Here is a 12500-nt window from a genome sequence, read left to right as displayed (position 1 = left end):
TAGCATTATTACTATTATTTGCTAAGCGACAACCCTAGTTGGAAAAGCAGGATGCTATAAGCCCAGGGGCTCCAACAAGGAAAATAGCCTAGCGAGGAAAGGAAACAAGGAAAAATAAAATATTTCAAGAACAGTAACAACATTGAAATAAATATCTCCTTTATAAAGTATGAAAACTTTAATAAAACAAGAGGAAGAAAAAAAGAGATAAAATAGTGTGCCCGAGGTACCCTCAAGCAAGAGAACTCTAACCCAAGACAGTGGAAGACCATGGTACAAAGGCTATGGCACTACCCAAGACTAGAGAACAATAGTTTGATTTTGGAGTATCCTTCTCCTAAAAGAGCTGCTTACCATAGCTAAAGAGTCTTTTCTACCCTTACCTAGAGGAAAGTCACCACTGAATAATGACATATATATAGGTATATATATATATATGTATATATATATATATATATATATATATATATATATATATATTCTTAAGAAGTTGGTCTAGTATAGAGTAAATATTTTATTCATGTATTTCATTTGTGTATTTAAGAGATATACAGCCAGCTCGTAAGGTGGGTCTCACTCATGTAGGCTTAAATAATGTATATAAACTACATGAGACTTTCGTCATTCATTTAATTGTATGTTTCATTCAATTCAGTATATGTAAATTTATGTTATTTCTAAGAATTAACTTTTTTATTTCATGTATTTTGTTACGAAGTCTTCTGTAAATTCATTTAGGTATGCTGTATGACCCATACCAGGTATGAACACAAAGGCTTATGTAATTTTTACGTTCCCATGATGTTAGAATGTGCATGAAATTTCTCGAAATAGACTTACTCATTTTTTTGTTGTTTCGAGGGGGGAGATGGGCGGAGTTAGCTGAGAGAGGGTTGCCTTGTAAGCAAGGTTTGTTGCCCTATAAGATTTTCTACGTTGGCATCCCTTGCTGCTAGAGCCTTGCTCCCAAGCCACAAGAATGATCTACTAGAATTATCTAGAAGTATTAAGTCAATATATATATATATATATATATATATACATAATATATATATATATATATATATATATATATATATATATATATAATATATATATATATATATATATATATATATATATATATATATATATATATATATATCCATCTATCTATCTATCTATATACATATACATACATATATATACATACATATATATATATATAAATATATATATATATATATATATATATATATATATATATACATATATATATATATATATATATATATATATATATATATACATATGCCCCTAGGAAATCATAAGCCGCAGGGGAGTTTCAGCCTATCCCTTTGAAAGAGCCACCGCTCTATCTCCTCTCAAGTGCATCAAATGTGTGTCCTCTCAAATGTGAATAAGTTTTTTACCCACCATATATCGTGTATAGTGTGATTATTGAATGATAATTCACATATTGTGTGTTAATGTAAGTACCTGTTTACATAAATTTTTGTAACTGGCCCTGTGAGATTAAGGTTAAACATTGAAGTGTATTTATTTCCCTTATCTATTAGGTATCCTCTTGTGAGCCAAAGAGACGTAAGTGTAAAAGTTACATTTATGTAAATTTCATTTAGTGTTTAATCATTAGAGTGTTAAAGTGTTAACTATTTTCATTAATTATCAAAATTAAATATTTGTGTGAAATTTAATTTCCAGTGAAACAAGTGATTGTATAATTTTCATAGAAGAATAATTTCTTGTTTTAGCCTAAGGTTTTGTTCGGATTTAATATTTCGAGTAATATAATTTTGGTGATAGGTTTTTAGTATTATTGTTGTAACTTTTTATAGGATACATTTATTTTTGTAAAGTGTGTATTACTTCGAGCACAATATTATCAAATAGCGCTTGCTCGTAATACTTGACTAGAACCGAAGTAAGAGGTTCCTTTTGAATACTTCTTATAAAGTAATCACCCAGTTTTGTTTTGAGTGTTAAGCAAGAGACCTTTTGATGTTTAGTGTTCATATGTATTGCCGTCTGGGAGTTATGTAATATTCTCAGAGCTTGGGTATTATTTTAAAAGTGTAACCGATTTATATAAAAATAAACAGGTGAGTTTGGAGCTTGGGAGTTTAGGTAATTCGCCAGCCGTAATATATGTATTTTTGGTTTCCAGACCCGGGATCAAGTGAGTTTGTTTCAAATATTGCTGATAACAGGGCTGTGTTTTCATTAAAGGTTTGAATAGTTTAGTGTTGATAGTATTCCATGTATTGTTAACATATGTTTTTTGGAGAAGTATAAGTTTGGTAAAGTACAAGATGGCACAGCTTAATGATCAAGAGTTTTTGGAAAACCCAATTTTTCAGAAATTGTCAGAGGCTAATGTAACTAAAGATCAGTGTCTCTGCATATTAATGACGTGTGGTGGCCAGGCAACAAGTGGAATGATCAAAGCTCAAATCAAGTGTCTAGCCTTAGAAGCGTTGATAAAGTAGGGAAAGTTGTTGGAAGAAGATATTATAGCAGCTCGCGAGCTTTAGGAGAAGGCTGAAGCAGAATTCGCAGTGAATCAAGGATCAGTTGACCTAGGAACTAAAGTCATGAAAGCAGAAAGGAATGTAGAGGCTGAGATTCGACAATTTACTGCGGAAGATCATTTGATTAAGTTGAAGATGATGGCAGAACGGGAAGAAAGAGAGAGAAACGAGGCAAGAGAAATTGCAAGGGGGGAAGAAAGAGTGAGAGAATGAGAAGAAAGAGAGAGAGAAGCCAGAAAAATCTCAAAACATGAAAGGGAAATGGAAGCAAGCCGAGAAGAAAGAGAGAGAGAGAGAAGAGAGATAAATAGAAGAAAAAGAGAAGGAAGAGGCAAGAGATATTGCATGACATGCGAGGGAGTTGGAGTTGATGAATGATCGTGCAAGGTCAGCAATACAGACAGAGATGACATCTGCTATGCGCGATCCTGTGTTTATTGTGGCGAATGTGCAGAGGTTAATTCCAAAATTCACAGAAGAAGCTGCCGACAAATTCTTTGATTATTTTGAAATGGTCACATCAACGATGAAATGGACAGAAGATAAATGGTCTGTGTTATTGCAGTGTCCTCACTTGGAATTTGACGCAGTGCTTATCTTTCCTTGTCTCAAGACCAGAGGAAGGAATATCAAGTGTTCCACCCCACTTCATCATCGTTTCATGTTCATTTTATTACCCTTTCATGTTCATTTTATCATCCATTTCATGTTCAGTTCCCTTATATAGCTGAAGTCGCGTTGCTTGGTAGTAAATAAATAACCAACTTTTTTATGCCGCCATTTTGTTTATGACCGCCCTTTTGTGAGAAACCCCTGGTGAGTTATAGGCAATATCAATTACACTATCAGAATGTTAAACTCGCAAATCTGTATAATTGAATTATCAAAGAAACTAATTTGGTAAACTATCAAGTTTAACCACCCAATTACTAGTAAAAATGAATAATTTGGGTCAAATTTTGCGCATGCGCACTTTAGAATTTTCACGACATTGTATTTACAGTGACTATTGACATAAATATAGTGGTTTTCCTTCAAATATAGGCCACTGGCAATCAAAAGTGCTTCATATGACCCAGTTGTCAAAATATTACATGTGGGAAATCGGGGGTTTTGTCGCCATTTTCAAAATGTGGCGGCCATCTTGAAAAATGAAAATATTTGAGTGGCTCACAGTTTTATTTTCATAAGAACACCATAAAGAATCTTCATGGAAAGTTAGATGCTTGTATTATGAAATGAACTATTTTGGTCAAATTTTAGGTTATCTGCCCTACTATAATGGCATAAGCGCCAAAGGGTTAATGGGGTACCGGCAGAAATGATCCGCTAGGTGGCTGTTTGGTGAAGGGAGATGCTAATGCTGACTTCACAACTGACAGCCAATACATTATCAAAGGCGTAGGAACGCTTTTTTAGGTGGGGGGCTAAAGTTCAAAAAGTCACTGACAGTGGGGTATGGAAAGCCGCCCCAGAAAACATTATTATTTTTTTTTTTTTTTTTTTTTTTTTTACAAGGATACGCACCTAGATTCAATTTCCTAGCATATGACAGCAGACTGTAGTAACAACAAAAACATATTTTTTTGGACGATTTTCATGTGACCAATTACAGTTTGTACACAATAACTATCCTAAAATACTTCTAGGCCTACTTGATGATTTTACTAAAAAACATAGTAACAATATTATCAGTTTTCCAAGCCTATAATGTCTTTAATTACGATTTATTATATCTATCATTTGTTTTTTCGTTCCGATCTTATCTTTGATTTTTTAACAGGTTTTATATTCTTAACATCGTTTAATTTTTAGTTTACACAAGAAAATTTTCTATTTTTTTAATTGATAATCATGTTATTTGTCTTTGGTTTTGAACTAAGATTATAAAGGGGTGAAGATGAAAATCTCACAAACAGGGAAGTACTCCATAGACTTAATGATACTGTATTGGTCATAAACTAAATGAACTAAATTCAGGCACTGTTAGATACCTGCTGACCCCAGCACACGTGTACTGAATCTCTTGCCATATCAACAGATACATCGGGGCGAGGGGACGTAAAGGAGGCGAGAACCGGTTGCAATACCTGCCACCGTTACCCCGAAGTAAGACTTACTTGACTTTGATGGCTGCTTTTCGGGTCCCATACAACAGGAGAACCCTACTCTCTTCAGGACCTCCACTGTCGTTTTACCTTAGTCGTTCAGAGTATTTAACGTTTCATGTCTCGTATTCTTCATTTACTGTTATATCGTCACTGTCAAAAGACTCATGAAATAAGAAAGGCTTCAATTTCCTCTTGAAAGCCTTAATGTATTCAATCATTCGAATGTATCGTGTGAGCTTATTATATAGTCTCGGGGCCGCATATTTAAAGGCTGTGGGGCCTACAGTAGTTGAAGCCATCTGCAACTATTCTCGTGTCGACACGATTTGTTGGCTGCGCAATATGCAGCAATTCTCTTAAGTATTTTAGACGCCCAGTTCTGATAACTTGGTGGGTTATTGTACATATTTTAAATTCAATTCTCGTTTTAATCGGCACCCAGTGTAAATCGATTAGTATAGGAGTGATCCTTTCTCTAGGTGGGACACCTTTTATCAGTCTTGCTCCTCTGTTTATTATGTTTTGTAACTTTTTAAGTTGCACTTTTGGTAAATTGTAGTAGATCGAGTTGCAGTAATCAATCCTGGTAATAACACAGTTTATCACAAGTTTCTTTACAGAATTGTCGTCCAGGTACTGTTTTATAAACGCAATATTTCTTAGATGATAACCAGCAGTTTTTATTACATTATTTATTTTGGCAGTTAGAGACAGGTTACAGTCAAGAAATACACCTAGATCTCGAACTTTACTAGATATCGGCACCGAGTCATTATTTATGTTCATTTGAAGATCACCTAAGTTTCTCTCGCTGTCTCTCTTTCCCACCACCATGAATTCAGTTTTGTTCTCATTCAATTTTAGTTGTTTAAATGTCATTCATTCTCTAACATTATCAAGGATTCGGTTTAGAGTTTCAGTAGTGTCATGTATATCATTTATGGAGAAGTAAAATTGTGTGTCATCTGCAAATAGTTTGAACTTCATGCCATGCCTTTGTAGTATTTTCGATAGACAAATAGTATAGATGCAGAATAAGATTGGGCCAAGTACACTCCCCTTGGGTACCCCTCTGTTTAAGGGTTCATATAATGAATAAGAGTTTCCAATTTGTACACAGTACTTTCTACCAACTGAGTAGTCTTTTAGGTATTCAAAGGCTTGATCTTCAATGCCAATGGATCGTAGATCCTTTAGTGGCAGTTCATATACCACTGTATCAAAAGCAGTACTGAGATCGAGCAGAATTAAGATACCACATTTATTTTCATCCATCATTTCTAGCATATCATTTGCAACAGAGCAGATGGCTGTCTCCGTAGAGTATAGTTTTCTGTAAGCAGATTGGTTGTCAGGCAAAGCTTCTATTACTTCTAAGTGGCTGACTAGTTGTTCAAGAATTACATATTCAAGCACTTTTGAGATAAAGGATAGATTTGAAATAGGTCTATATGAGCTTAATTCCTGATAGTCCAGTGCATTTTTCAGAACTGGTGTGACAATAACCATTTTCTCAGATTTAGGAAACTTACATTCATCAATGCTTGCATTTGTTATTCTCATTATTATTTCGGCTAGACTAGAAAAGTCTCTCTCTCCAATTACTTCAGATATTGGCATAGGATCGATCGCACAGTTTGTTTTCTTTACTCTCTTGATAACTCTGTTGATGTCATCTTGTGTTATGTTGCTAAATCGTATTAATTTTGTCTGTGTGCCCGGTGTATCATTAATCTGATGTTGAGTATTTACAAATAACCTAGTTATGTTTTCAATTTTGTTTTTAAAGAATACTAGAAAATTATTTGCTAGTTCCTGGTCACTGTATCCATCAGGTAGCTTCTTTTCTTTTACATTTCTCATTATACCATTCAGGAGACGATATAACTTATTTATGTCTGTTGCTGCTTCGAGGATCTTTCTCTTATAGTACAGTATTCACTTTTTGTATTCTAACCAAGTACTTTCAGTTTTTAACCTATTCCACTTTCTTTCTTTACGTCTTTTTTCCCTCTTTTTTTTCTTTTTCAAAGTCTCTCCATCAAACCAAGGAGATTGGTCTTTTACAGTTATAAGTCTTTTCCATCGGTAGGCACATGGTATCATATTCACTTTTACTCACTCTATTATAAGTGGTCATAAGGCAGTTAGCACATTTAGCTTGGTCATCATGATCACAGAGAATGTTGATAGCATCATTTATTTTCTTTGTAACTTCTTCAATGAATACGATAGGAGAAAAATTTCATTTATGTCTAAAGTTTATTTTCTTTACTAATGCATGTTTCTGTAGAGGTAGACTAAACGTAATGAGTTTGTGTACAGGGGAGATAGTACATTTCTCTTCGACTTTTATGTCAGATTCAATATTATTCATGTCATCACTTAGAACTAAGTCTAACGTATGCCCAGTTAAAGCAGTTGTACAGTCAACATTATTCACTAGTCGATATGATTCTAGTAACTCACTAAATGCCAAAGCGTCAGGATTTGATGTGTCATCCATCCAAAAATTGAAGTCTCCACAGATAACTAATTCGTTTTTCTCCATTATAATCATCTCAATGAAAGCACCGAATTCTTCAAAAAAGATACTAGTGATTGTTCTAGGAGGTTTGTAGATTGTTACAAAGGATATTCTTCTATTTTTAGGCATAAATTTTATTTCTATATATTCAAAGCTTGTTACACTAATTCTTGTCAACGTTTTGAGATTTCAGTAACTTTTATGAATAAAGAGTCCGATACCCCCACCAGACCTACCTTCTCTCGGTATGTGAAATAAGGCGTGTGTGTGTGTGGGGGGGGGGGGGGGGGTTCATTTCAGTGATCTTTGCCTTGTCCAAGTTATTTAACCATGTTTCAGATAATGCTAGCATATCCAAATATTTCTCGTTTATCAATTCTCGAATTTGAACAGTCTTATTACCTACAGATTGTATCTTTACATAGCCACAGTTTATGACATCCCTAGTAACCATGATCAGTATTTTCCGCTAGTCTTTTCAATTCCAAGTCAACAGCATTGCAGTCTCTAGAATTTACTGTGTGGTCACTTGGTCTGTTTAACTTTGTGCAATTTATACACTTCGACACTTGCAAATTACACTCCCTGGTGGAGTGTCTCCCTGAACAAGCCCAAATAACCCCCAGCAATGTGTTCGCAATAAGAACAGCCGGGAGGCCAAGAGTAGAGAGTTCAGGTCAAGTTCAAGTCCTGAGTGGGCAACCCAAGGTAGGCCCATCCGCCATAGTAGGCTTATCGACATGCAATAAGACGCCCAATATCTACTAATTTGTAATGTATTTTAACAGTTTCACCTCTAAGTCCGTTCTCCCCGAGTGTGTCTGCATCTATTAAGGAATTCAATGTTATCTATAATTATGAGCATTTTACAGTAAACTGTTCCAGTAATTTAAAAGTCAGCGAGAAACTTATATTTCCCCAATTATGTAATTAGAGAGATTCGAGTTCCATTGACTATGTCATTCATTCACTTTGAAGATGATTTCTGTGAAAATTAACTTTTGTAATAAATCCTCTTTACGATATAAAAGTCGTTTTATTCCCGCCTCCCATCATTTATTATTTAATAGCTACAAAATAGTGACAAAAGCACGTAAGTAAATGTAGAGTAGTTTTGACATGACAATATACTTTTGATTTATCATAGCTTACTTGTGGTTTTCTTGACATTGGTACTAGGTACCGTTGATGAGGGTGCTAATCCTAAACAGATGGCAGTAGGTGGAAGAAGTCAAGGGCGTAACTTGGCGGGAGGAGACAGATAAGGGATTACTTTGGCGCAGGATTAACGAAGCTTTTAAACCGACTCAAAACGTATATTATCAGACAAGATGCTACCGAAAACAACAGAATCAGATATCATGTTATAAAAATACTTTTAATATTTACTCTGAATCTTCTCTCCTGAAAAGAATCAAAGTAATGTGTTATCAGCATGTATGCATCCAACACTTTATGTGCTTCTGTTTGTTATTAATTCCACTTCATTTATTCAATTGCTCTCGTCTCTATGAATGATTTTATACATGGAAATCAACAAAGAATCTACAGATATTAGGATTTTTTTTTTTTTACCTTACCAACTCTGTCACTTTTCCGTTAACATTGGCCTTTATTAACAATAATCCTTCAAAGAGCAACATATTGTAAAAAGATAGTGCCTACACCCAGTTACCAGCGAGAAGTTGAACATCGATCATGTGTATATCTACGCGTTTGTCATAACCTAGTGTTATGACGAAAAATCTTAGGTGTTTGCAGTAAATTTGAAAAAAAAAAAAAAAAAAAAAATTATGAGAACCAAAAGTCTTAATTACCTCCGCTTCTTACCTACCTGTTACATTTTCTCAAGTGGCTAAATAAATCAAATAGGAAAAGTGTAGGCTATTGTTGTTGCAGCTCTAATAGTGTGTCCTGTGAATGTAGCCCATTAATAATACGCATAATATTAAACTTTTATTGCTAAATGCAATGTAAGAGCAACACGTTCCCAGATTCCAGAGATTATATCAAAATAATAATTTCATTTTTAAGAAAATAAAGATAGAATAATAATCATTATCCCCAATTTACATAAGGCGAAGCAACATGTTTATCAAACTCAGGGTCCTGATCAAACCAAGACATCCAGTTGCTGATATACATATAGTCGGTCATCTGAGGGGGTTTTCGTGTACCGCTCCCAGGACTAAATGAAATGTAGTTTTCTAACTTCCTTTTGACATCCTGAATCACATTGCAGATGTTAACGGTAATGAAACCAAGGCCAAGTGAGCTTTATATCAAAGTTTGTCACGAAAGCTAAAAATTTGAAAAATTTCGGTATTGATGGGAAAATATGAGGAAAATCTTAGAAGATAATAGCCTACATATTTTATCAGAATATATACATCAAACATAATTAAAACATTATACAACAATTTTATTGCTCTAGTTGACTTTTGCATACTCATATTAGCTGTCAGTACCTATAATTTTAGGTATGAGATAAGTCATTTTTGCTTCAAATATGTGATCATATAAGTTTCCCTGACGGGTTGATGCTGAAAGTTCTTTTTTTTATAAAGAAGTATTAAACTAATTAAAATAATTTAATATCCTAAACAAAACTTGCATATCATTCATACTTCCAAACATTGACCATTTACTGCCTTTCAGGTGTTAGTAATGCCAGAGAGAGAGGTTAGCCCATCTACTTGAGGTTTGAGATCATCGTCTGGAAGAACCTATGGAGTCTGCCTCTAGAAAGACTGAAAAATGTCACGTATGTTGGGGAAAGCAGATTTCAAAGGAAGAAAGTTGCTGAGAAAATCTTTTCTTCCCTTAACTGCTTTTTATGTAACAAATCGGATGAACTTTCCATTGTAAAGGCTAGCATTTGTACTAAGCAGGGCACAGCTTCCTTTGAGCGAGATGGGTGGTATTGGATTCAACAGACAGCAGAAGGAAGTACTGAAAAAGTAGTAATATTGAAATCAGTGTAAAGCAAGCAAATTTAGACGCTTCACATAAAGAGAGCTTAGAACACGTTGCAAAGTACATTTATTCCTCCAGCATTTTCAGCATTAAGAACACCATTTTCTACAGTAGGTGGCATTTAGAATGCTTAATGGATTAAGAAATCCGTTTACTGCAGTGAAAGTTCGTAGCACAACAGCTTTATTATATAGGGGAGATGCATTGCTTTTTTATTTAAAAATAATTCTTCATGAATAAGTGGGTATGGACCAAGGTACCTTTCTTTATGGAACATGAAGGTCATTCTCTCAGTGTTTCTCACCTGCGGAAGCATGAAGAGGCTGTACATACAAGCAAAATGTAACAACACAGACGATATCCACGGAAGGTGATTAGAAGGAATCCCTCTGTATGTGGAGCCAGAGTGGATTGCAGCTGGTGTCTCCCCTCCTGTTGACAAATGAAAAAAGAAATGAACACATTAAACGGTACAAATCATGAATCTAAGTTTAACGTGGGTTTTAAAAAGAAACACTGATAGGCTGTATTATATCTATCTTAATGTAAGCAAAAGGGAGTTAAAAGATTGAATGAAACACTTCACTTATATTAGGCGTTTGTAGCAAAGACCTTACTCTGCGTAGCCATTTCTAAAAATCTCCAGGATTCTAGAAACTGTATTTTATTTCAATAAATAATTATTTGTCTATCTTCGAACCCTCTTCAGATATTTCTGGGTTCTGATTTATATCAAAATATGATTTTTATGACACATTAAATAATTAAAAGTGTAATATACAATAATAGTTGAATAAATATAAAATTAAATCTGGAATATCAAATTGATTATTATCAATATAATGGAAAGGAAGTCGCAAAGATATAGTGGCCAACGGCCTTGATATCTCGTGGGACAAAATCTCTTTCCATATAAGAATAATACTGTATTATTACCTATATGGAAAATGTTCAGAAACTACGAATCTACCGAAGAAATCTTCACTAGATAGTTGTTCATGTGAAACTCACTAATATTATCCGACTATACGCTTATTGAAAGGAATGTTACACAATCATACAAAATTGTAGCAGCATCAACGGCAACGGTAATTTCTTGATAAAAAGTCGCCTTATACGACATTCTACAGAAAAAAGAAATAAAATTGCTGGGATAGAAATTTTAGGTTAAATTTAAAGAAATTAAACCTGAAGACAAACTAAGTTGAATACACAGCACCTGTGTTAACACCTGAGGGAACTGGAACCAGATTCAAGGTAGTCATTTTATGAACCTCAAGGAAAATTGTCACAGAAAGATTCTGACCGTGTAAGGAAGAACAAGCCCAGTGTTTTGAGAAACTTAATAATTTAGTTAATGAAGCTCTTGCTCTACAGTATTAAAATGTAGCTAAACATGCCGTTTGTATTTTACACCATTGCTTGTGTTGTCATGTCCCTCGGAAAATTACAACTAAATTATGAACAAATCAAGAAAGACGTATTAGCAAATATTTTTGGTGAACAAATTAGTTATATCTTTATGGAAAATGTAGAATCAAATCGGAAATCTCTGGAGACCATTTAAAAAAAGCCTTTCTCAATTGCTCCTCCAAGATTATAAATATTCTGGTGATGATCAGTGTAAAAAGGGTAAAGAAATGTTTATGGCTGATGCTTGAGGTTGGGTTAAATAGGTTAAAGGACTTGATAATTCTTTATATGAAGCTATTGCAAATATGGTAAATACTAAATAATAATGAGTGTACTCGCGTTAAAAAAACATAGCCACCAGAAGACAAAAAAAGCGACACAACTTTGCAGATGTTGAAGGAGTTGATTTTACATGGATGGCTAAATTGTTTGATTAGTTCTTTTTTTGTAGCAAGCATTAAGGAAACCCTTGATGCCTCAAGATATTCATAATTATCATAAGAAAAGATTAGGTGTTGATCTTATTCCAGGGGCATGGAAAAATATATTTCGTTTTGGTTGACTACTCTAGTAAATATAATAAATATAATGAGCCGGAAGTCTGTAATGCTTCCCGATCTTTGCGTTAACAACCCCCATTAACTATATACAACTAATTTAAACCTCTGGGTATGATGCTTGATTGTAAATTTGCTTTTGAGAAAGATATCCGGTCTATTTCTTCTTCAACTGCACAAAATCTGGCATATTGAAACGGACTTAGGAGTTTGGTGCTTAAACTATCATGAAGAAATATTTTAATTCTTTCATTCTAGCATGTTTCGAGTATTGTCCTCCTGCATGGTCTTCAGCAGTTGATTCTCATCTTAATTCATGGAAGTAAAACTTACGGGTTATTAAATTCCATATCTCTGACCTGGATATTAATCCCTGGCACTGTTG

The 12500-nt window shown here is 34.2% G+C and overlaps 1 protein-coding gene across 3 annotated transcripts in view; it reads right to left on the bottom strand.

The window, feature by feature from the left end:
* LOC137653077 (leucine-rich repeats and immunoglobulin-like domains protein 1) overlaps positions 1 to 12500 on the bottom strand; it is a 431305-nt gene that overhangs the window by 3604 nt on the left and 415201 nt on the right. For all 3 annotated transcript variants that reach the window (XM_068386471.1, XM_068386473.1, XM_068386472.1), the window contains one exon: positions 10450 to 10577. In XM_068386471.1, the coding sequence (XP_068242572.1) occupies positions 10450 to 10577 (128 nt within the window). The remainder of the gene's footprint in view (positions 1 to 10449; positions 10578 to 12500) is intronic.

This window comes from Palaemon carinicauda, chromosome 14, assembly GCF_036898095.1.
Source record: "Palaemon carinicauda isolate YSFRI2023 chromosome 14, ASM3689809v2, whole genome shotgun sequence".
In the NCBI taxonomy this organism is placed as follows: domain Eukaryota; kingdom Metazoa; phylum Arthropoda; class Malacostraca; order Decapoda; family Palaemonidae; genus Palaemon; species Palaemon carinicauda.
Note: the sequence above shows the minus strand (reverse complement) of the source record. Positions and strands in the feature narration are given on the sequence as shown.